The following is a 24,747-nucleotide window of genomic DNA, read 5'->3' as shown; positions in this document are numbered from 1 at the left end:
CCACTAGCATAAAAAAAATAGAGGATTGACTATGTGGCCCTCACGCTCACCTGATTAGAATCCTCTGGGTTTCTACCTGTAGCGACACTTAAAATCCTTTGTGTACTGAGCTCCTATCCAAAAAGTGATGACACTTCCTCAGTACATTATGAATGACTGTCAGAATATCCGAAAGTACCTCGGGACAGTGCATTTCGACAGGTTTCGACAGTGCATTATAAGACATGTCCATGCATATGTTGAATCTCAGATGATAATTTAAGTACTTCCTGTAAATGAGTCCTTTTAGTGCTGTAACTAAAAAAGAAAGCGTTTGTGGACCCATATTTGTATGAATTTGTTTCCACATTTTTGTACCTGGACCTTATCTCCTATGTTTGTCCTCACATTTCCAATTCACACTGCATATTAATGCTGTTACCCCAATATACGTAGACCTACTGACCATTAGGTCGCCTCGAATTTACAGTCTCTGCTTATGTTTTGCTTTGGAGCTGACTGATTCAGTTCATGTGAGAACTTACTGCATTTATAAGTGACAAATTTCTGGCACAGAATTGGAGCCCTTGAACGCGATTTTATTGAGATGATCCATAACAGCAACACTGGTTTCCTGATGTGACGTTCTGCAGGCCAATTACAATACCTTCAATAGACTACACGATGTCACATCCCACAGAGCAGTAGCCTTGACTATACCTACCTAAATATTACCAGCACTCCCAGAAGGGGAACAGTATATGGAATCAAATCACTATTCGTTCGTCGTGATTCACTCTACTCTTGAAGTAAGGAAACGATTAGGAGCCGTACCATAGCTCAGGCGCTTAGTCGCGGCCCGGGTTCCATCCCAGGTCGGGTCATGTGGAATTTGTAATCGATAAAGAGGCACTGATCTGGAAAGTTTCGAAACGTGGTGTTGGAGAAGGATGGAGAACATTAGTTGGACCAATTATGTGAGAAATGAAGAAGTGTTAATTAGAGTCAGTGAGCAGATCCTACACGAAATAAGAAAACGGAAGGCTAACTGGATTGGTCATGTTGTACGCAGAAACTGCCTTCTAAAAGAAGTTATTGAAGGAAAGATAAGGGGGCGGATAGAAGTGACAAGATCACGAGGAAGAAGACGTAAGAAGATGTTGGATGACCTTGGGGACAGAAGAGGATACTGTCATTTGAAGGAGAAAGCTCTAGATCGCATTAAGTGGAGGAATTGTTTTGGAAGAGACTGTGGACCTGTCGTCTGATAGATTACTGATGATGATGATGATGATGAAAGTGGCACTGAGACAGGTTTTCTCTGAGTACTTCGGTTTCCCCCACAAATTCTCATTCCGTACAGTGCTCCACAATCCTCGTCATTTATCATCCGGAATTGGTACAATAGGCCAAACAGTGGTCGAAGTGTCAAGTGCACTCAGTCTTACCCCACCCCAAGGTATTAAAAAATTAAAAAAATATATTGAGTCTTCAGAAAAAGGGGCTGGCCAACTCAGATTTATAATATCATGGGTTTAAGTTAAGGCTTCATAAGGACTAAGTCGAAGTAAAACTATAGAACACAGAAAAACAATGTTATACTACTCAAAATTACTGGGTTTATGGACTTTATTGTCCCGTATTCCAGAAACTAGAAAACACAACTTCAAAGCTCCTACAAAATACAATTATACAGTTCGTAATCTTACACTATATTCACTTCCTGTCGCTTTGACTTGTTAAAAACAATAACAATGAGGCGTACTCCCGAAAAATTAGCGAGTACATAAACCGTAATGGGAAATATACACATAGAACTCGGACATGACTATGGCTAACCTTACAATAAATAGATGAATAACAGCTAAATATAACCACTGTGTTCAAAGGAGCAATTTTCGTGAAAATATTCCTTAAATGCTCATGTCACCTGCAAATTCTCTATGAGACATCCCGAAGATTGGGTAACCTTATGAGAATTACAACTAAGTATAACGAACACATGCAAAAGGCCGCGCCATAGCTCAAGCGGTTAGTCGCTGGCTTCCCACCGCGGCAGCTCGGGTTCGATTCCGGGTCTGGTCAAGTGGGATTTGTGGTGGACAAAGTGGAGCTGGGAAGGGTTTTCTCCGAGTACTTTGGTTTCCCCTGCCAATCTTCATTCCACCAAATTCTCCATCATCATAATCACGCGAAGCCGGCTACAGTAGGCCAATCAGTGGCCGCCGTGCCGAGTGGACCCAGTTGGAGTCCACCCCCCACTAAGCGAAATTTTAACACATACAATGGTGGAATTTCCATAACGGTGTTCTTGTGTAATGAAAAAGTTAAATAGTTCCGTCCAGTGTGACTGGTTAAGATTTTCTTATTTCAATTATTCATGCCCTTACATGTTTCGGTCTTCAGAGGGACACCTTTACATCAGTACTGTTAGAAGCCACCATTACAGTACATGTTCTAAAAGTTGAAATATATACATACGTTGGTCGTACCGAAAGTCATGAGCAACTTTTATTTGCATGCAACCTGGGAACAGCAGACGAAAGAGAGTATGGTGGTAGGTGGAACCAGCTGTTGTGTTAACCTTGAGTGTCCTGTGACGTCAATAGCTCGCATAACGTGACCAGTATCGCTCCTAACAAAATGGTCGACAACGATATGTCGTTTCGCCAGCGTGTTGTGATCGAATTTTTTGTGAAAGAGGAAATCCCTGCTGCAGAAATTCACCAGAGACTTCAGCGTGCTTATGGAATTGTGCATGGGTGCAAGCAGTGTTCGAAGATGGGTGAAACATTTTAAAGATGGGAACACCAGCATCGAAAATGAGCCTCGGAGCGGTCGTCCTCGAACAGCCTCAACTGAACCCAACAAGGAAAGAGTGGATGAGATCATTCAAGATGACAGGCGTGTGACTGTGGACACAATAGCCCGAAAACTTGGAATAGGGCACAGTGCAGTACAGGAGATGATTGAAAGCTTGGGCTATAGGAAAGTTTGTGCTCGTTGGGTCCCGCGGTTATTGATCAAAAACCACAAAGGTCAGCGAAAAGCCATCACCTCAGAACTGCTGCAGAGATATCGACATGAAGGCGATGATTTTTTGCTCTGTGTTGTGACAGGTGACGAAAGCTGGTTTCACCATTTCGAGCCTGAAACGAAACGGCACAGTATGGAATGATACCATTTGCGTTCTCCATCAAAAAAGAAGGCAAAGACAGTGCCATCAGCTGCGAAGGTGAAGGGCACAGTCTTCTGGGATGCAGAGGGGTTTATTCTGGCCGAATTTCCGGAACCTGGGCAAACCATCAATGCTGCTCGTTATGTTCAGACGCTGCACAAGCTCCGTCGTGCATTGAGCGATAAACGTCCGGGATGAAACATCATCATCCTGCCGCTTGCCTCACATTGGAAGCAATTGCAAAGATGGGGTGGGAAGTTCTTCCACACCCCTCCTATAGCCCTGATCTGGCACCCTCCGACTACCATCTTTTCGGATTTGTGAAGGATCAGCTGCGTAGATAACGTTTTGAGACAAGGGAGGCAATTCAGAAATTCAGAATTCAGTGTTTTCGGATGGCTGGAACGGAATTTTACAGAAGGGGAATTTTCAAACTCCCAGAACGCTGGGATAAATGTGTACAAAGAAGCGGTGATTATGTGGAAAAATAAAGAAAGGTCTGTAGATTGAGGTGGTGTATTTGGTTTGTCAATAATAAAGCATGTTACTTTACAAAAAATTATTTCTCATGACTTTCAGTACAATATAAATAATATACAATTGGCTGTAAAATCTGAAGTCTTTACAACTATAGCGGCTGTTCCAATACTTTAAAATATTTATAGTTAGTTTGCTAAGATTCTATTGGAATTCGTAAACCAAGAGGGTTCATGTCATCCCTCTTATTATTTCTTTTGTCGGGGCTGAACGTGTGCCACTTTGTCCTTCTCGAGAAGAGGGTCCTTTAATCTTGTCCTGTATGTGTTTGTGGCCCGCTGTGTTGTTTTTACAAATAAACAAAAACTTCTTGTGTATTAATGAGCTTCGTGAAACGATGTCTCGTAGAGCGGTTTTAGTTTACAAGAGAATTGTTACGGAAATTCCACCATTGCATGTGTTCGTTATACTTAGTTGCAATTGGCCTGTTTTCTTTTCGTAAGGTTACCCAATCTTCGGGATGTCTCATAGAGAGTTTGCAGGCGACAAGACCATTTAAGGAATATTTTCGTGAAAACTGCCCCTCTGTACGTACTGGTCATATTTAGCTGTTATTCATCTATTTAATGTAAGGTTGTCCATAATCATGCCTAAGTTTTAAATGTATATATCCTGTACTCGCTAATTGTTTGGGAGTATACCTTGTTGTTATTGTTTATGATATGTCAAAGTGATAGGGAGTAAAAGCACTGTAAGACTACGAAATGTAGAACGGGTGTTCATTGGTGTTGTGAAGATGTGTTTCCTAGTTTTCAGAATACCTGACGATGGAGAAAGTCCAAATACCCAGTGATTCTGAGTGTTACACACAATCGTCAGAACCCTTTAGAATCTAAATATTAAACTAAATTGCAAGACAACAGATTGCTTATTTGCACAAATCTAGCCGTTTAATATATGAACGATCTATTCATTTAAGTACAGCTAATCCTTCCAGCCCACTACAACCCTGGGGTTGACTCAGCCTCTTAACACAAATGAGCACCGGTAATCTTCCTGGAGGCCATAGCTCAAGCGGTTAGCCGCTGGCTTCCCATCGCGGCGGCCCGGGTTAGATCCCAGGTCTGGTCAAGTGGGAATTGTGGTGGACAAAGTGGCGCTGGGGCAGGTTTTCTCCGAGTACTTCGGTTTCCCCTGCCAATCTTCATTCCACCAATTGCTCCACAATCTCCCTCACCTATCATCTGGGGCTGATACAATAGGCCAGAAGTGGCCGCAGTACAAGGGACTTGGTCCCACCCCACTAGCAATAAAAAAAAAGGGGGTGGCCGGTGCGTAAGGCTGACCTCACCACCATCTGTGAATGGATTGTTTAGAAAATGTGGGAGCCTCGACGTCTCACAACCCTATGGGTTTCACGGTCTGTTACAGGAATAGCTTTATTTATTTTTTACATAGCAGTTGTGTTTGAAGCAATTTTGTCCATCTGTTTTGATTTTCGGAACAAAATTCCTTCATAGCTCGGAAGTCATGGACATGAGTACATTCCACTTTTTGGGTTCTGTATTGACAATGTTAAATTATTTCAGTAGTTCCTATTCACAAAGACCTATAGATAATTTGCCTTCGCTTCGTTATGAAAGATATTGTCATGGGTTTCTGATGAGAATCGTTCTCTAGAAACAATAGAAGCAACCAGTTTCCTAACCAACTGACCTGCCAACAAGTCACGTTTAAATTTCGTAAACAAAGGAGTGTACAAGCTTATTAATATTATACGCTATATAAAAAGGCCAAAATACAGGTCTTAACTTTTATACTGCAAACTTTTATTCAGTACAACCTCAGTCTTTCGAGTTTGTTTTACAGACATCTTCAGGGATGTACAAAAATTTATAATAAAAACAGTCCGTGCAGGAACTGTCCGGAACTCCGACCTAGTTACTGTCACTGTTTATTGTTTGATTTTGTATTTTTGTAAGTAAAATTCTATTAACCGAATATACTAACTTATTAATTATGTGTAACAAATTTCCATAAACCGATTTTTTGAGTAGCTCGCTAAACTATTTTACTTTTCATGAAACTCAAAATATTTAATAACTGGAAATTCTTTTTGCGTATTTTTGTACCTGGAAGAAAACCAAGATGACAAACAGATTGCCAGCACAAACAACGACACATTATTTCCTTCTGTATATATATTGCTTGTAAGATTTAGTGTGCTTATATTAAAGTACAGTAAATTAATACAATTGCTAGTTTCCATTTTAAAAGCCCCCACCCCTTCTTTTTCTTTCAATGCGCTTTAAGCCCTGCTTCATAACCGAAGTCATAAATACAAATTTTCAAATATGTAGGGCGGCGTACGAATATATCTTAATTCTTTGCGGCTAAAATTAATACTTTGATTAATATAACGGGGAACGTTCAATTCTAAAGTAATGTTACACATTAAACCTTGCTTATTTGTGACATTAGAGTTCTTTGTTATGAAGTATTTTGAACACCAGAAATGCGGTAGTGCGAGAGTCTTAAGGTCCAGGATAATATTCCGCAGAACGACTACGCTGAGAAGCTAACTCCATGTATTAACACTAAACCTCGGTCCTAAGTGACACCACAGCAAATTCAATTACATAGAAGTTCATTAACCCTCTAAAATTCAGTGTTTCTATACATGAAGCCTGTTTCAGGATACTAAAATTCTCCAGTCTGTCCACAAGGTGTTCATGTGTCTTGTATGGTTCAATAAACAGCGACTTTTTTCTTAAATAACATTAACCGGTTGGTCTTCTTAGCGGAGAGGTAAAGTGTCCTGTGAGGTACGAGCTCAGTAGTTATAGATTATTCAGAAGACATTTGCTCCTCAAAGTGTCAAGGTAGATTCTGCAGCTTTCATGGCACGGTTATGCGGCATCTGCTTATGAATATGAGCTTAGTTTTGCTTCAGACACATCACACGAAGAGCTAAGGAAAATCTTCCGAAATGGTGGAAATACGCTCATATTTTTTAGTATTCCACGAAACATTTACCTTAAAAAATGCAGTATGGTTTTCGAAATTCATTTTTTTTCCTTGGCACTACAGCCCCAGTAGGCCTAGGCCTACCTCCATGAACTTCTCCGTTCACTTCGGTTTTTCTACATCTTACACAATCGGTAGGACTCCTTGGGCGGGTGATCAGCTCATCGCAAGTCCTCTGCCTGTACACAAACACAGAAAAACGCACACACACAAACTAAACATCCATTCCCTGAGCGGGATTCGAACCCACGATCCCGGTTTCCAAGCGAAGACAGTACATGCCTTAGACCGCTCGGCTACCGTGACCGGCTCGAAGATCAATTATTATACATTATTTCAGAATCATAAATTAAATGTTGGTAGTGTCGCTCACCCCTTCCATTTTCACGTGTTCAAAATGTTCTTGTTACAGATTACAGGCCATTAAAAATTCCGATGACACAAAACTCATTCCAATTTTCGTTAAAATCAGTTCCCAAGCGCAAAAGTTGAAATGGAGAACACAGACAGCATAGAAACGTCATAATTCTGGTTTATATTTTTTAAGAAAACAGAGTAGGGTGAAGATACCATAAATGTCTAGAGATGTTGCGTTATTCTTCTGCTTCAGACAGGCCTACAATATTTCACTCTTACCTGAAATTACTCTTTAAAATAATTAGCAGATTTTCATAAAACCTGATATTAATATTATGCCAGTGTAGACTACTACATGTGCCCACATGAGAACCAAGTTGATAGCCATGCGAAATAGAGGTACAAGCAACGGCAGCGACAGTTGATATTGGGCCTGTGTAACTTTTCTTTGGAGGATAGATACGAAAATATTTAATGAGCAGTTACGGACAGCCAATAAGGGGTTTTGGCTTGGGGCTGATAATTCCTCACTATAAAAGTAATTGTATTACGAAATGTTACAAAGTGTCTGGAACTGGACGGATTCTTTGAATAAACGACCTAAGCTAAGGAAAATGGGCATGAGATTTGTTACGTGGAATGTAAAAAGTCTGCCCAGGGCAAGTCCGCTCGAGGCAGTTGCGAAAGAAATATCAAAATATGTTACGTTTAATGAGAATACATGGCGTCAGACAGGGCAGGAATGGCACAGAGCCAGCAGGCGAATACGCTTAAACAAGATTAATACATAGTCTACATATATGTACAATTCTGTTAGCCAAATGCTATTTGCTTTTCGTCGGGGATTTACTTTGCCGTGTAGCCTCAATATGATTTTTTGAGTGTTACAAGAATAGGAGAGAGGAAGCTTGGCAAGAACTTCGATCAGAATTGCAGTCACATAACACGCAGGTCACTTTCACTTAACACGGTCTCCTTATCGCGGAATTCCCTACATTATAATTCTGAAAATAACAAGCGTTTATACATTACAGAGGTCATATTAACTAGCACAATTTCCTCCAGAAAATCATTCCCCCTTCACCAGTTTTAAAAAGAAAAATAAATATAGGTTTTTACACCATGATATTCAACAGATTAATAATACATTAAAATCGAATAATAATGAAGAAGAATTATAAATAAATGGAACCTTAAGAATAAAAGCGGTTTTCCTGGAAAGGAGTAGGCTATAGTATATAGATTTCAAAATATCAAAGCCGCAACTCTTCAACAAGGAGGTGACAAAACGGGACTGAATGAGATATTATTGCTACTACAAAACTTCGCGAATTATTATTAAAGTTATAGAAGCGCATTTGAACTCAATCTTCAGCGGTTCAATTGGACTTACCTTACGGCACTCCAGTTGAGAGGGACTGTTGTGCATCTCTCGCCCCACTGGCCTTGCACGACGGTAAGCAGCGTAAGCAGAGTGCGGACCAGTTGCGGTGGTAGCTTTTAGGAACTCTACTTTTGACATCAGTCACAAGAAATAAACTTCAGGGTTCACATCAAGACTGAAGTAATGCTTCTTTCACTACAGACTTAAGGTCACACGAATAAAAGTGATTTATTTACTTGGCAAACACAGAACATTCTCTCGAAACCTATTCTTGAAGTTAAATGACGGGGTATGTATTTCTATCTTTCTGTTCCCCATTAGGCCACTTGGTTTTTTCCGTTTGGGAATAACTTATGAAACAATGCAATATCCACAATTGTTTGTATCACGTTAGCTCTCCCAGCTCTCCTCTGTGGTAACAAAACTTGGACAATAAACTGAGAGACAAATTCAGATTCACAGCTGAGGAGAGCCGCAAAATATGCACGATAAAAATGCAAAAGGAAAAACACGATTTTGATAAACTAAACATTGAATCTGCACGGATCAGCATTTGGACTACATAAACAAATTGTTTTTTCAGTTTGACAGAATGCAGACATCCTCATATCAATTATGAAGTACAGACTGATTGTAAAAGGAGCACAAGGTTCATCGTTGAAGAGAATAAGAATTAAGTGATGCTGTTTCAGCTGCATGGTTTATGTATATTCCAACTGCAAGATGAGTTATGAATGAAGGTGTGGAAATTATGTAGACATTAAAAGTAGTTGCTTATTTTAACATATTATTCTAACATATTGCCGGTCAGACTGAGGAAAACCACAAATATCTTTCTTAAATTAACTGCACTGACACTACTGATGGAAATATATAACTTATGTATGTCCTTGGTGAGTAATTCTACTCTCCTTCCAAATTAATTTCCCAATATGAATACGCTATGCCGGCATTTGTAAAGGCAACTGTGTGATTAACAGCACGGAAAGGGGAGAGGGGAGGGGGCACGAGGAAATTCTGAACAAGAATTATTTAACAGGTGGAAGAAAAGAGAAAACAAAAGAGTCATTAGGCATAGTTTTAAAATATACATTTTCCAGCCGTGCTAAAATATAGCTAATTATCCAACTAAATAAGGCCATGTAAAGAATCTTCTTTAAAGGTTCATATTTACACAGCTGGTAGCTGAATTGCCTGATTTTATTGAACCAGAATCTTAATTATCGTGTTCACAAAATCCCACAATATGATACTACGTTGAACCAATTAAATTTCGTCGTCGTCCTTGTACTCTATTCCTCTAAGAACCATTTTAATATTATTCTTCAATTTATGGGTGCCGGGATAGCGTAGTAGGTATAGCGACTGGCTACGGCCTGGACTACCGAGGGGTCGGAGTTCGAGTCCCGGTAGGGTCAAGAATTCTATCTTCTTCACGTCGTCCACACAGGTTCTGGGTTCCACACAACCTCATATCCAAAGGGTACCGAGGGTTCTTTCCCCAGGGGCAAAGCGGCAGGGCCGTGAAGCTGACCACTCATCTCCTACTAGTACCGAGGTCAAGACAATGTGGATCTATACATCCACCCCCCATACGCCTTCATGGTGTAGTGCTTAATTAGTTAAGTACAGGGACAAATTTACCTTTACCTCCAATTTATATCTTGGTCAACCAATTGGTCTCTTCCCTTAGGGTTCCCAGATAAAATCTTTGTATGCATTTCTCAGTTCTGATAAGTACCAGCCTACTCATCTTCCATGATTTAATCACCCGGAGGACTGGGAATAGAGTATAGGCCCGTAACGTAAGCATTACTATGAATTACAGACTGGCTTCTCTGTATTCCCGAGATTAGGAATGATCTTTCTCTCACCTCACGCCCTATACACTCTTGTATTCAACAGGAGTGGTAGCCCAGATCAGCAGTTTCCTGGTGTACCTGACAAGCAACGTGACGGACTGGCGGACGCAGGCTGGCTTGAACGCCGCTCTCCCCATCATCGCTTTCCTTTACATAACGCAGGTCAGTGCACACAAACACACCGACAACAGTCGTGGTCCTTACGGGAGACAAGGGCTCCCAAATGATGCACCGTTATTCCCTGCCTCCCTACACCGTGAAATTCAGAGATACAGCTCAGTCCACGAAATCATTGGTTAGGGCTGAACGGCTGGTGGCTAAGTTCACAAAAATGGCAAAAACTTAACATCATCGCGTCCACACAGGCTCTGGTGTCCCCAAAGCCTCGTAGACAACTGATAATGGCGTCAAATTTTCCCAGGAAAAAAGTAAAGGGCCTGGTGAGTGAAGCTGATCTCTCATTCGAATCTACAGCCGAAATATAGAACCTGTCGAAATATAGTCCCATGCTCGCTGTTCAACACCATGGCGCTATTCTTGTAAGAAAATTTTACTAACACACATTTGGACCTTGAAGTACAGAGTTCTTTTTCGCCGTAAGATTCATATTCATAGAGCATCCAATAAAGATGTTAGAACTTAGAGGCTTAACAAAACGTCGTTACATAAGAAATCCATACCCAAGGCCGATTTGCTTATACACGCAAAAACCAACACTAACAACTATTTGCCGAATGCAGAGAGTATAAACATCAAGAGTCCTATCTTCTGGGATGTAACACTGTGCAGTGCGATGGAAGTAAAGCAGCGTCTTGCAATAACATGTCGCCTCCATCTGCGAGGTCGATTCGCTGCTTGTTACCTGCTTTATGCTGGTTTATTGCTTGGTTTATTCTCTGCCACTGAAGGTGGAGGCGACATGTTCCTCTGAAACGTCTATTGGCTTATAACGGAACTATATGACATAATATCCCAGAGGATAGAGTATTCATAACAATCGCTGTGATAACCTCAAATCCTACAATATGAACATACTCAGTCTGCCCCAGCAACCCTGAAACACTGCAATTCAGTCATCCTAAAGTCGAGGGAATGTTCTTAACTTCTACCAAGGAGTTGTCAAATCTCACTACACTCGAAATATCCAGAGACCTGCAATCCATGCAATAAATTTTGGTGTTTTTGATAACTTAAAGAAGTACATGTAGGATCATTCATTTTCTTTTCCTTTGTAAACATTCTATGTACCTAGATGGTATGGCAGACTTCTTGGTCGTGTTCCAGTATGGTGATGTAATCCAAAAGGCGTTTCCAATACAGGTTTACCTAAAGCACCATTCTTGAGGAATCTAAACGGTCATTGGACAAGGGCTTATTAGATCAAGGAAACCTGCCGATTTAATCACTAGAGAAGTACCTGTGGCAGACCTAAAACAAAGGAGGGCTATTCACCTTCTGAAATCCTCAAACCTGTTCTTTTTCCTCGATAGCAACACATCCTCTATATATGAAAGTGCACACACCAAGCACATTTAAGTACCAGAATCAGTTGCAATAGTGCAAATATTTCTGCAGACTGACTTCACCACTGATAGCAAATTGTACACTGACAACAATCTCTGTAGTTCACAGGAAAGTTACCTCCGTCCACTTAATCGTCACCACAGAAGCCTGGCAGTGTTCAATCTCATGAGCCAGTTCAGATCTGTTCCACTTCTGTCAGACATCCTCAAAATCTGTAACATATCAGCCACTAAGTTACGGCCAAGGTCGCGCCATAGCTCAAGCGGTTAGTCGCTGGCTTTCCACCATGGCGGCCGTGTCTTCTCAAGTGGGATTTGTGGTAGACAAAGTGGCGCTGGGGCGGGCTTTCTCCGAGTACTTCGGTTTCCCCTGCCAATATTCATTCCACCAAATTCTCCATCATCATAATCACTCGGGGCATGTACAATAGGCCAATCACCCCCCACTATGCGAAGAAAAAAATGGAAATGCCTCGTACCCACCCCTAAAGCTAGAAGAAACACCTTGTCCCTGTTCGCCACCCGCTTCTCCCTTCCCTTCTGTCAGCGCGGTTGCTGCTACACGAACACATACAGATGCATGCATACAGATATGTGTTATTCATCACGGTTTAATAGCGGTATAATGCACAAAACAATTTGATATATTATTATAGCTTCGTGTTGTGTTGTGTTTCCAACTGCATTTATTTCTGTCAGGACAACTTCTGTATAGATAAAATTTACGTTAATTATCTACTACATATTGCATCCACTCGCCCTTAATTAGACCCGCACATCCATTGCTATCCTCTTACACTGGCAAATGTTTACAGTGGGTACATTTTGTGTGGTTGGTTGTCCGTGTTAAAGTATTAAATTTGGAAATTGTTAATTACTTTAATTCTAAAGCCTCTTTATTACAAAAGTTCTATTCCTTTATATATATAATATTATCACTATGCGATGACAGGATGGTAAATAATGCAAATGACATGTGGTGTGTATATATACGTGGTGTGTTCAAAAAGTATCGAACCTTTGGTCGGCAGAAATACGCTTATTGATTTGGAGGTACAAAACTCTAATCCCCTTCAAAGTAGTCTCCTTGGTAATGCACACACTTCTCCCAGTCCTTCCGCCATTGTTGGAAACACTTCTGGAACGCGTCTTTTGGAATGGTGATCAGCCCGCCCGTCGCATTCCGCACGATGTCTTCTCTTGACTCAAATCGGGTTCCTTTCAGCGGAATTTTCAGCTTGGGAAATAGCCAAAAGTCACACGGAGCCATGTCGGGGCTTGGGGATGTTGTGTTTGGCGACGAAAGTCTGAATCAGATGCTCAGAATGGGCGGGTGCGTTATCATGATGGAGCTGCCAAGATTTTGCTGTCCACAGATCCGGTCGTTTGCGCCGCACAGCATCACGAAGGCGACGAAGGACCTCCTGGTAGTATTCCTTTGTGATGGTTTGGCCTTGTGGTGCGTACTCATGATGCACAACCCCACGGGAGTCGAAGAAAACGGCCAACATGACCTTCACACTACTGCGGACCTGCCGTGCTTTTTTTGACCTCGGGGATGTCGGATGTTTCCACTGTGACGTCTGCATCTTGGTTTCCGGGTCGTACCCATAAACCCACAACTCATCACCTGTGATCATGGTGTTCAGAAAGTTGGGGTTACTGTTTGCATTGTCCAGCATGTCCTGTGCGATTTTCAGACGGCGTTGCTTCTGCTCCATTGTTAGCAGTTTCGGTACGAATTTCACGGACACTCTCCTCATGCACAAATCCTCAGTCAAAATTGAATGTACCGATCCAATGCTTACCCCTATCTCGTTCGCAAGTTCTCGGACTGTGATACGACGGTCCTCCATGACCAAAGTCCGCACTTGCTCAATGACATTCTCATTTCGGCTTGTTGAGGGTCTGCCTGAACGCGGTTCGCTGTCCACTGATGTGCGGCCATCTTTGAAGCGGTTGTACCACTCCTTTATCCGTGAGTTGCTCATGGCATCGTCCCCGAAAGCCTGTTGAATCTTGCGAATGGTTTCCACTTGGGTATCGCCAAGCTTTTGGCAAAATTTGATGCAGTATCGCTGCTCATGTTGTTCCGTCATTTTACACCTTACTGAAATCCGACGAGCGCTCACTATACGTCCTCACTCATAAGCCAACTGCCAGCAACTGATGCTTTCTGCGGGCGGGAAAAAATTCACGACTGAGCATGAATGTCCCCTCCACATCTCCACCGAAGTGAGTCTCCCACGCTTCATTGGTTTACGCGGGAAAAAAGAAGGTTCGATATAGAATATTCCAATTTGTCTTTGAGAACGCAACGAAATTACAAAACCAACGACTTATTCGATGATATAAAACATCAATCTAAGAATATTATTCTTGTTTTATAATATAACTCCTGTTTTATATAATCTGATTTATTGTATTTTTTATATAATAATATTGTATCCAATTTTACTAGTACTGCAGTTCAGTGGTGTATATATGTTAGCCGTGTATTTGCCTGATGATGGCTATTGATAGCCGAAACTAGGCACTGATCTTGATATTTGTTGTGTTGTGACGGTTGTAATGAAGAGGTTGTATACTACCATATACTCATGAGACTATCACAAAAAATAAACGTTTTAATTTTCGGAGTACGTTTGTTTTAGGAAAAACTTGGACCTAGAACAAACACTCAGCTCATTTGGCATTGTTGTAGATGTGATCCACATTTTGAAGCAGTGTGTAGAAACAAGTGTTCATCTTGTATTTGTATTAACTTGTAGTACATTGTGTACAGATGCCGGAGACTCCAATGTGGCTACTGTCACATGGTCGGCATGATGAAGCCGAGAGGGCCTTATGTTGGCTTCGGGGCTGGGTGACGCCAGACCTCGTCAGAGAAGAGTTCAACCAGCTCGTCAAATATAACAAGGAAGCCAATAAAATAAGGCAACGGACCAGAATCACACACGGAAACGATGTGAGTGACCTGCCACAGGAGAGGGAAGACACATTTTGGATATATTTTTGAAATATTTTAGAATAACACAGAAGCCATGTGGCCCAGTCACTTGGTCTTATAAAGGTGTAGAGCAGGAGTAGGTAATTATTTTTACAAATGGTGCTATTTCATTCGTGGGCCAGAGAACCTCACAAGGAAGCAGAGTTCCATACTTGAATAGCTGCAAGTTATTCACACTGACTGAAAGTATTTTTCATGTACAAAGTTTATTCATTTCCTGAAATGAGTGCACGGAGCAACAATGCATAGGCAGCATTAGGTTTTGATTGAGTTACCATACAACTAGAAATACGAACTGCGGGAATCTGGCTCCTCCATCACAATAATGTATCTGCTCATACAGCATTGTCAATTAGACAATTCTTGGCCTGACCTCTCCCCTCCCGACCTTTTTCTATTCCCCAAACTCAAAATTACTCTCAAAGGAAGACAGAATCACTAATGCGATGACTGTCTAATATAAATGTCTATCAGTATTTCCCTGGAGTGACTAAGGACAAACAATCAAGGCAGCCGGTCTCTGAGCTGAGATTTGAAATCAGGACCTGCAGAATACAAAGTAGGAATGCTACTCCCTCCACCACTACGTTCTGTCTGTAAGAGATGACATGAAACATAACATCAATAATGATCCATTGATTCAAACACCGTATGTGTCCTCTGGTTATCCACTAAACCAAATCTGGTGTCAGCCCAAATCAATTACCTCATACCCAGCTCTAGACACACAGTACATGGAAGCAGTATGTGTATTGTGGATCTAAAAACTTGCATTTATATCAATATTTATATTCCTATCTTTTATTTTATTAAATTATGATATTGTGTTGTTTCTTTGTTTGCTTATTTATTTATCTATTATGTATCAATTACTCAGTCATTTAATATTTATTAATTAATTTACCAATTAACTTTATAATTGCAATTACCTTCCCTTCCCTAAAATAATTTATGATACAGCTGCAATTGATATCTGAACGTAACCATGGACCAAAGTGACTTATTACTAAGAGTCACTTCCAACCCACGGGCTGCAGTCTCCCACCTCTATAAAACTCTAAAGTTCATGAACTTATTCGCAAAATCCAGGTACTGTACTGTGTCCTGATAGAATTCAATCCAATAAACATTTCCTTGTGTAAGCACACTCAACAACAGTACGAATGTTTGTAGATCATTGCTAGGCAACAGTCAGTTCCTCAATGGGCTGGCGAGTAGCTATAACGTGACTGGCTTTCTATGGGGTCCGTGAAGTGACCATTGCTATGCAACAACAAAGTAAACACGCCTCTACAACAACAGAGGCTGTGTTTTCTGCGTGTACGGTGCAGAGACTGCATAACGACAGTTACAAATATAACAGGTTTCATGCCCGTGTGGTGGAGGGGTCGATTACCTCCACCGTGACCCTGCGAGTCGTAGGAGGCGATGAAAAGGGAAGTCTCAAATCTGAAACAGTAAAATTTTGTCGCAAGTCCCAATGGACTCGGACCCAAGAAAGACTGCACTCGAAAGTGTCAGCATCATATACAAACGACAGACACATCTTCTCATCAGAGAGGGCGCCCCACAAAAACAAGACTGTAACCGTCAAACAGTAATAAATATCTGGTCATGAGCCCCAGATGGGGCTTTACACCAAGACTTACTGACTGACTGACTGACCATCAGTCGCAATGTGACTTTGACTTTAACCTGTTTCAATTTTTAAGTGACAGTGACAAAGTGGAGAGTCCCGAAGGGTTCGGCAGTTGAGAATGGACAGCGAATTGGAACCAGGAGTACAGAAGAATACAGGAGGTTGTCCTGTTAGGATTTAGAGTGTGATTTGAATACTTTGTTTATGTGTAATACTTGGAGTGTGTAATCCAGTGACATTGTTATAGTTTCTGTGTTGGGATCCATTGCCAGGAGATGACAAGTGAAGACTGGGAATCCTAGTGCGTGTGACGTGGTGAACTGTAAATTGTGCAAATCAACGATAGCGCTCTATTTCCTGCATTTGAGTGTGATTAAGAGGTTGTAACCAAGGTGCTAATAAATCAAATCATCTGAACTAGAACCCATCATTCTCATCACGCGTACCACTCTACACATGACAATATCTTCAGAACTTATTGCTCTCAGATTCATTTTAATATTAACCTTTCAGCAAGGCCTCAGCTCCTCAAATAATCTCCTCTCTTTGTTCACAGAATCTTCTCCTATTTAGCAATGATATTCTAACTTCATCATAAAAGGCAAGTAGGTAGGGACTTGGAAAAGGGCAGTTGTGGCCTATTTGTAGGTACTAATCTAGTAATATCTAAGAAACAATTAGAATACACACAGCCAACACAGCTGGTAGGCTGGATCATATTCCAGTCTGAAATTCAGATTTTCTTGCCTTTTATGTTAACAGTCTAAATGCATTCGTGTTACTCGTTCTTGAAGCAACAGAATTTTAACGTCTTCCACGGACATTTTAAATCAATCAACGTCGTCTCATTGAACTGATGCACTAATGTATATTCAGAACTCTCATTAGCACAGAAACATAAAATGCCTCAATTTCCCCAGTTTATAGTGCACTCCCTTTCTCCAATTTTTTTTTTCCCTTGGCACTACAGCCCCAGTGGGCCTAAGCCTACCTCCATGAACTCCGTTCACTTCGGTTTTTCTAGATCTTACACATACGGTAGGACTCCTTGGGCGAGTGATCAGCTCGTCGCAAGGCCTCTACCTGTAGACAACCACAGAAAAACGCACACACACACAAATTAAACATCCATGCCCTGAGTGGGATTCGAACCCATGATCCCGGCTTCCGAGCAAGCGAAGACAGTGCATGCCTTAGACCGCTCGGCTAACATGACCGGCTCCCTTTCTCCAAATACCTCCTGCAAACTAGCTGCCTATATCTTCGAGCACAAACAAATCTATTGCGTAATTTACTAAAGTTAACAAAGAAAAATGTTGAGGAACTATGCTACAAGCCGGAAGGTCACGGTTTAAAGTCCAGATGAGGTCATTGGATTTTTTTCAATTGACCTACTCCTTCCAGCCGCACTATGGCCCTGGGGTCGACTCAGCCTCTAACAGAAATGAGTACCAGGAATTAATTAAATAATTTTCCTGGGGAGTAAAGTGCAGCCAGCGTGTAAGGCTTACAATTTTACCGCCAACTTTGAGCCGATTGTCTAGATCAGGCATGTTCAACTTCAAACAGGTTGTGATCGACTTTTTAATGTTAAAACTGCCAGTGATCTACCACCCCTTCCTATCGTCGTACCTCACTTTAAGCAAGAATATTGGTAAAAATAACATGACACATGATGTTTGTTATAAAAGCAACTAGTAACTGGGCTGTGTCTCTGATGTCTGTAGATTCATGCAGTTGGAGGGAGAAAGCAACACAGTTGGAAACATCTTTCAACAGCTGTTCAGTTATGTTTCCACACATCATTTCTATTCGCCACACAATGGTGTTTCTTGATAACTGAAGATCTTGAATAGTAGCCATGATGTCTTTCTAATTTTTAAATCCTTCAAAAAGGTTATCAGCTATTTCAAGAAAACACTCTTTTACAAATTCCCCTTCAGTGAAAGATTTGCATTTTTTAAGGATCAGGTTGCTGACCTTGAAGGATGATTTGGTTGCATTATTAGAAAGTGACCTTGGTTTTGCCATCAATTGTTGAGCAGCTAATTTCGATTTTAAGCCCTTTAAGCTAAGTTTACGAATTTCACTTTTGGGTGGAAAATCAGCATCACTCTTATTGCTATGGAGAGCATTCCAGATTAACCTTTTTGGCAGGGATACTGAGGCTTTGCATTTTCCACTATATTGAAGTAACTGTTTTATCTGACACACGCACACAGACGCTCTCGAAATTAACAAAATAACGTGAGCAGAGCACTTACTGTCCCTTTGATTACACTGAGCTCATCCCCAGACTCTATGTTTGTTTAATGCACAGCAAAGCGACAAATCTCCACTAACAGCTAATATATAATATGTGTCACTTCTTAGTTCAACGTACGGGGATTCACAGTTGACTGGAGGAGGGAACAAAGTGAATCACACATTCAAAACACACGTGGTTGACGACGAGTAATGAAATAAGAGTTCACGTGATAAGGATAGAGTAGGGACTTCCCCTCAGTTCACTTAACACAAGTGTAAAGCAATTTTCACGTAAGCTACATAAGAACAGAAAACTAGGAATGACTAATACGTATTTTCCCTTCAAAATCTGAATACAATCATATTATATTATAAGTCAGGCATGTCCAACACGTCGATCGTGGGACGATTTTTGGTCGATCTCATAGGCCTATAAGGAAATTATACGTGAAACGCACATAAATTCACTTATAATATAATATATTTATATTCGGATTTTGAAGGGAAAATACCTATTAAAGTAGTCTTTACTTCCAATGTATGTTGCTTTTACAACAAACATCATGTGTCATGTTATTTTTACCAATATTTTTGCTTTAAGCGAGGTACGATAGGAGAGGGGTGGTAGATCACTGGAAGTTTTGACACTAAAAAGTCGATCACAATCTGTTTGAAGTTGGACATGCCTGTTATAAGTGAATTTACATGCGTTTGACGTATAATTTCCTTATAGGCCTATGAGATCGACCAAAAATCGTCCTGCAATTGACCGGTCAATCACGATCGACGCGTTGGACATGCCTGGTCTAGATCATGTGGGACCCTCAACGTCTCACAACCTTATGGGCTTTCATAGCCTGTTACAAGGATAGCTTTACTTACTTTACTTTACTTTACTGAAGAAAAATGTCATTATTTGTTGAGATGTGCAGTGTTTTATTTAGGAGAAAACTGAAGGAATGAGAGGGAATTGCTTCCAGGAAATATTTGTTCTAATCCAGGTCGAGGTTTTAGTTTTCTTCCTTGCTCCTTCCAGGAATATGACTTTCTTGGACAATGCTGTGTCTTTTCAGTTTTACTTATTCATTTATGAGTATTTTACTTTCAGAATATTTGATTCTATTTGATTTGTTTCATTCTGGTCTGTCTATTGTTCTTAAAACAGGCTAGCACTGTTCTTTCCGTTTTATTCTAGTTCACTACACCAGTTCATTGAGAGTCATTAAATAGGTGAATAACAAATCAATATTATGGAAAATCAGATTACAATTTATGTTTGTTTACAATTATGTTTGTCTTCCTTTTCATGTTTTTCAATATCTGCCTGGTTGAATCTGAATTACAAACAGACAGACACAGTTCACACAACAAGCACGGTATGTGCTAATGAACATCATGAAAATAACGCATTTGAAGATGATGAATCAGTTCAGCATGGAACACTAAGCAGTCAAACTCTGAGCTGCAACCCAACACTTCATGTCTCGCAGCAGTAAGTATCAAAAACTTGAGAAATAATTGAGGAAGTTTAGAGTACTTACTAAATATATGAGAATATTTTTATGCTCTATAATTCTTACATCAGAATTCGTTCATGGCACCAAGGTACTGTAAGCATGCAAAGGTATAGATAAACCTGTTTTTTAACTAATAACAATATTAAGTGCCCCCAGATTTCTTCCCCTCTCTCTATAATTCCTTCTCTCATCCCTTTTTCTTCCCTTTGTTTGTTTGTTTTCTTCCTCCCTCTCTACTTTTATAAAATTATCTTTTCATTTAATTTAATTTAAATCCTTTTACTGATTAAGAACACAGTCACACAGAGACATGAACAATATGTATTATCATTGAAGGCTTATAACAAACATGAAAACACATTTACTGCACCATGAACCAAAAGGTCTATCATTGTAATGTACTTAAATTTTTAAAAAAGAAAGACATATATATTTGTTCCCTAGTGATATCCAAAGGAAAAATTGTGAACATAGAATGCTGAATGCAATCTGAAGTATCTACAGCTATAATTCAGTCAAGCAGAGTAGCTGGCTATCCAGTTAGCAACTGAGCAGTCATCTTTTCTCAGCATTTGAATCCAAATAATTGTGCATTGATTGTTGCCAGCAGTGATGAAGACATGCCTCATTCTTGCTTAAACAAGTGGATGGAGTTGCTAGAACCCCCCACACTGCGCCCTCTGTTCCTGGTCATCTCCTACTTCTTCTTGCTACAGCTTGGAGGGATATCCTCCATCAAGCCCTTCATGATACATGTGTTCCAAGAACTGGGTCTGGCAGATGCGGCATCATGGATCACTGTAAGTGTGCTGGATCACTACAACATGTGTGCTTGATCAATGAGTGTGTCTAACATCTTCAACTATAAAAGGAGCATGATACAAGACGGAATTCCAAAAGCCAATGGAAACATGTGGCTAAATACAAGAGGCAGAATAGATCTTAACAGTATGAGTTTTGTAACCTATATTAATAAAAAATTTGAATATCAGCCTGATTAGTATCTTTGTTCAAATTCTTCAGGTTTATATATTAAATCTTGAGTTCCTAACTTTCTTCATCCCTGTTGAGTCAATATATTTTCCTGAGCTCCTTGTTTTCAAACATTTGTATCTTAGGTCCTTTCTTTAGGAAGAAAGACTTTATTTCTCTTCCACATTGTACGTTTTTACATCTTCCATAAGAATTTTATGAAAAACCGAACAATTAACACCCTTAACTGGCTAATTCCATCGAGCAGGATTTTATTTGAAAAATATATTCTGAGGCAGCTGAATCCTGTCAACATCTTGACACCATGTTCCTCCAAGATTATTTCTAATTTTCATTCCAATTTTCTAGCCCAAATTTTGTATTCATGTCTCACTTCCCTTAAGCACATTTCATATTCCACCCATGTAATCATTCATGATTTAATGATAAATTAAATTTAAGACTTTAAAAACAAAAGGTTATAGTTCAGAACAGAAACTGTCATTTCTCCAAACTACTATATAAAATATTTTGATTAAAATTACCTATGCATATCTATTGTTCCAAAATATCTCCATACGACTCTCAAGAACTTTTCTTTCTCTTGATATCTTTAATCTCATAATATAAGAAAATTTGTGTTACCTCTGATCAGGTTGGGTCAGCAGTTGTTGGCATCCTGGGGTCTGGCTGCACAGTCTTCACAGTGCACTGGCTTGGAAAGAGGTTCCTGTCAATCATAGCCATGTTGGGTTGTGCAGTGGCCTGCCTCCTACTGGGGACATACAGTTATGTGGTGCTGCAGCCTGGTGGAGCCTCCCAGTATGCCACAAAGTGGCTGCCTCTTGTTCTTATCATCATTCTATATTTCTTCAATAGCATCATGGCTGAGATACCCTGGATACTCCTTGGTGAAGTATTCCCTTTCAGGTATAGTCTATAGGAAGTTGTCTGGTTGGATGATGAGATTAAATTTCACTAAAATCAACATACAGTTGCAAAATTATTAAAAGTTTATATTTTAATGAACCCTTCATCTCCCAGTAAATAACTTTATTCTCCTGCCCCTCATCCAGCAATCATTTACTTTATTCTAAAAATATTAATGAAATTATAAGGAACAGGTGTCCTAATTGGGTGTGTTGCTGTATAATAATATGTCACTTATTTGGTTATTAATTATTCAGTTTAATTAATTATTCTGATAATGAATTAGTGACTTGGTTAGTATAGTTAGTTAATTATTAAATTAGTCAGGTGCTTTGATAATGATGTTCCCTCAGGGATTGACTGTGGAAGCTTTATTGCTTCTTTTATATAGTATAAACGACTTGCCAAACATTATAATTAGTAAATCCAAACCTGTTCTTTTTGCAGGTGACACCAACAAAATTATCACGAATTCCAGCCATTTAGATTATGAAAATAACATTATTCAAATATTTAAAAACATGAATGATTGGTTTAAAGCTAATATATTGACACTAAACTTTAATAAAAAATGTTTTATAAATTTTTTACTAAGAACAGCTATGCAATGGATATGCATATTGACTACTGTAAAAATCAGATTGCTAGATTTACTAATACCAAATTATACCAAATATAATTAATTATCGACAATATGTTGTCATTGAAAGGACATGTTGACTGGTTTATGTCTAAATTAGGTTCAGCCTGTTATGAAATAAAGGCTGTTAAACCTTATACGTCACAGGAAACAATGATTTATTTCTCATATTTTCATTCTGTTATGACTTATAGTATAATTTTCTGGGGCATTTCTACCCAAAAATATTCATATTTTTAGGCTACAGAAAAGGGTAATAGAATTATCACTAATTCTAGAAGTAGAGACTCTTACAATAAATTGTTTAAGGAACTGAAAATTTTGCCCCTCCAACCACAGGTCATACTTCCTCTCTTGTTTTTTGTGGTTAAAAACAGAGAATATTTTAAATCTAACTCTGAGAGTCATAGTATTAATACAAGACACAATAACAATTTCCACTATCCAACACGTGTTTTAACAGTATTCTAAAAAGGAACATACTATTTTGGAATTAAGACTATTAATAATCTTCCTTCTAGCATAAATAACTTATCTCATGACACGAAAAATTTACATTTGCTTTACAAAGTTTTCTGCTTTTAAGTCATTGGAAGAATATTTTAACTTCAAAATTAATTAACAATCTTGGTCTAGTATATGCTGGACAGCTAGTAGTATATTTTTATGCTTGATTACTGTAGTCTTGTTTACTATTAGTATGTTGCATGCTTTTATATATATAGTTTATAACAGTTTAATGATTTACTCATTGTGATTCATTTCAGATAGCATCTAATTAAGTGTAATTAATTTGTATTTATGTAACTGATATGACTTGTCTTGTTGTCATCGATATTTCTATATCCACTGGTCTCCCAGCCACGTAATGATCCACGGAATATAAATAAATTAATGGATGGCTGAATTAATATTAATTAATAACCTGCCATCTGATCTCAAACGTCTTATGAATGAAAAGGCATGATTTAAAATAGCACTGAAAGGATACTTAAATACACATTCATTCTACTCTGTTGATGAATACCTATCGTCTAGAACAGCCGTGTCAAACATGTGGCCCCCACAGCCACAAAGTGCGGCCCCTCAACTTTTAGAGCTAATTGATATTAAAATTTTAGTAGAAATAATTTTCTAAAGACAATTTTCCAACAGACCAGAAGACAAGAAGCCTCATGCAGACATAAATTAGCAGGCTGCAGGAAAAGTGATTCTGAGAATTGCAGGAGGGTTTGTACAGCTAACGGTTTGTAAAGTTAGTGAAGGACAAACTATTGTATTTCAGAAGGTTACTGCACTAAAATCCACATAGCCTCACCACCCCAAGTATTTCCAAGAATCCCTTTTGGAGGCATAGTAAGAATGCAAGGAGGTGGCAACTGACAGACAAGTGCAAGGGATTTCTACCTTCAAAACTAGCTTGCAACCCCAAGCCATTGTCTAATGGGCTACTAGCAAACTTTCACTTTTATGACCACTGAGACAAGACCTACTAGGCCGGTAGTCTCTTGTACATTGTCATTCAGTTCATTTTCACATAGTGACAGGTGCTGATGTTACATTGTGATGAATGTATAAAGGTTATAATTAAACATTAAATTATCAACTACGAGTTTTCTTGTATATGTACAGTAACTTTTAAAGGGCAATGTCACTTTCAAAAAATTCAAGTAGCAAAAAAAAAAGAACTATTGAAAGTAAGCGCCATGTTTTACAAGGAAAATGGGAAATCGCTTATTTCTGTTGTGAAATAGAAGGTAAATTTACACGTTTGATTTGTGGGCAAAATATAAGTGTTCCACTTTAGGTAATTATATTGAAATTATTCCTAAATAATAAATAGTCTAATGTATATTTCTATTCTCCCTCGTTGGTGTCTCCACCTTATCGTGGTGAGGGGGTTTGAGTATGCCAAGGACCCTGAGAGCTATACCAGCGGTAGCGTAGCTACTGGCAGGGCCTCCCTTGCCGGACAGGTCAAAGGGTAGGCATCAGACGAAGAGAG

The 24,747-nt window shown here is 39.5% G+C and overlaps 1 protein-coding gene across 2 annotated transcripts in view; it reads left to right on the top strand.

The window, feature by feature from the left end:
• LOC111866837 (facilitated trehalose transporter Tret1) overlaps positions 1-24,747 on the top strand; it is a 98,916-nt gene that overhangs the window by 67,925 nt on the left and 6,244 nt on the right. The window contains exons 5-9 of one of the 2 annotated variants that reach the window (XM_023856142.2): positions 10,308-10,426; positions 14,573-14,755; positions 20,033-20,175; positions 20,811-21,000; positions 21,828-22,102. In XM_023856142.2, coding sequence (XP_023711910.1) covers positions 10,308-10,426; positions 14,573-14,755; positions 20,033-20,175; positions 20,811-21,000; positions 21,828-22,102 — 910 coding nt within the window. Of the gene's footprint in view, positions 1-10,307; positions 10,427-14,572; positions 14,756-20,032; positions 20,176-20,807; positions 21,001-21,827; positions 22,103-24,747 lie in introns of both variants that reach the window. The other variant, XM_023856141.2, reaches the window with a different exon arrangement.

This window comes from Cryptotermes secundus, unplaced genomic scaffold (genome assembly GCF_002891405.2).
Source record: "Cryptotermes secundus unplaced genomic scaffold, Csec_1.0 scaffold533, whole genome shotgun sequence".
Lineage (NCBI taxonomy): Eukaryota > Metazoa > Arthropoda > Insecta > Blattodea > Kalotermitidae > Cryptotermes > Cryptotermes secundus.
This window is presented reverse-complemented; position numbering and strand designations above follow the sequence as displayed.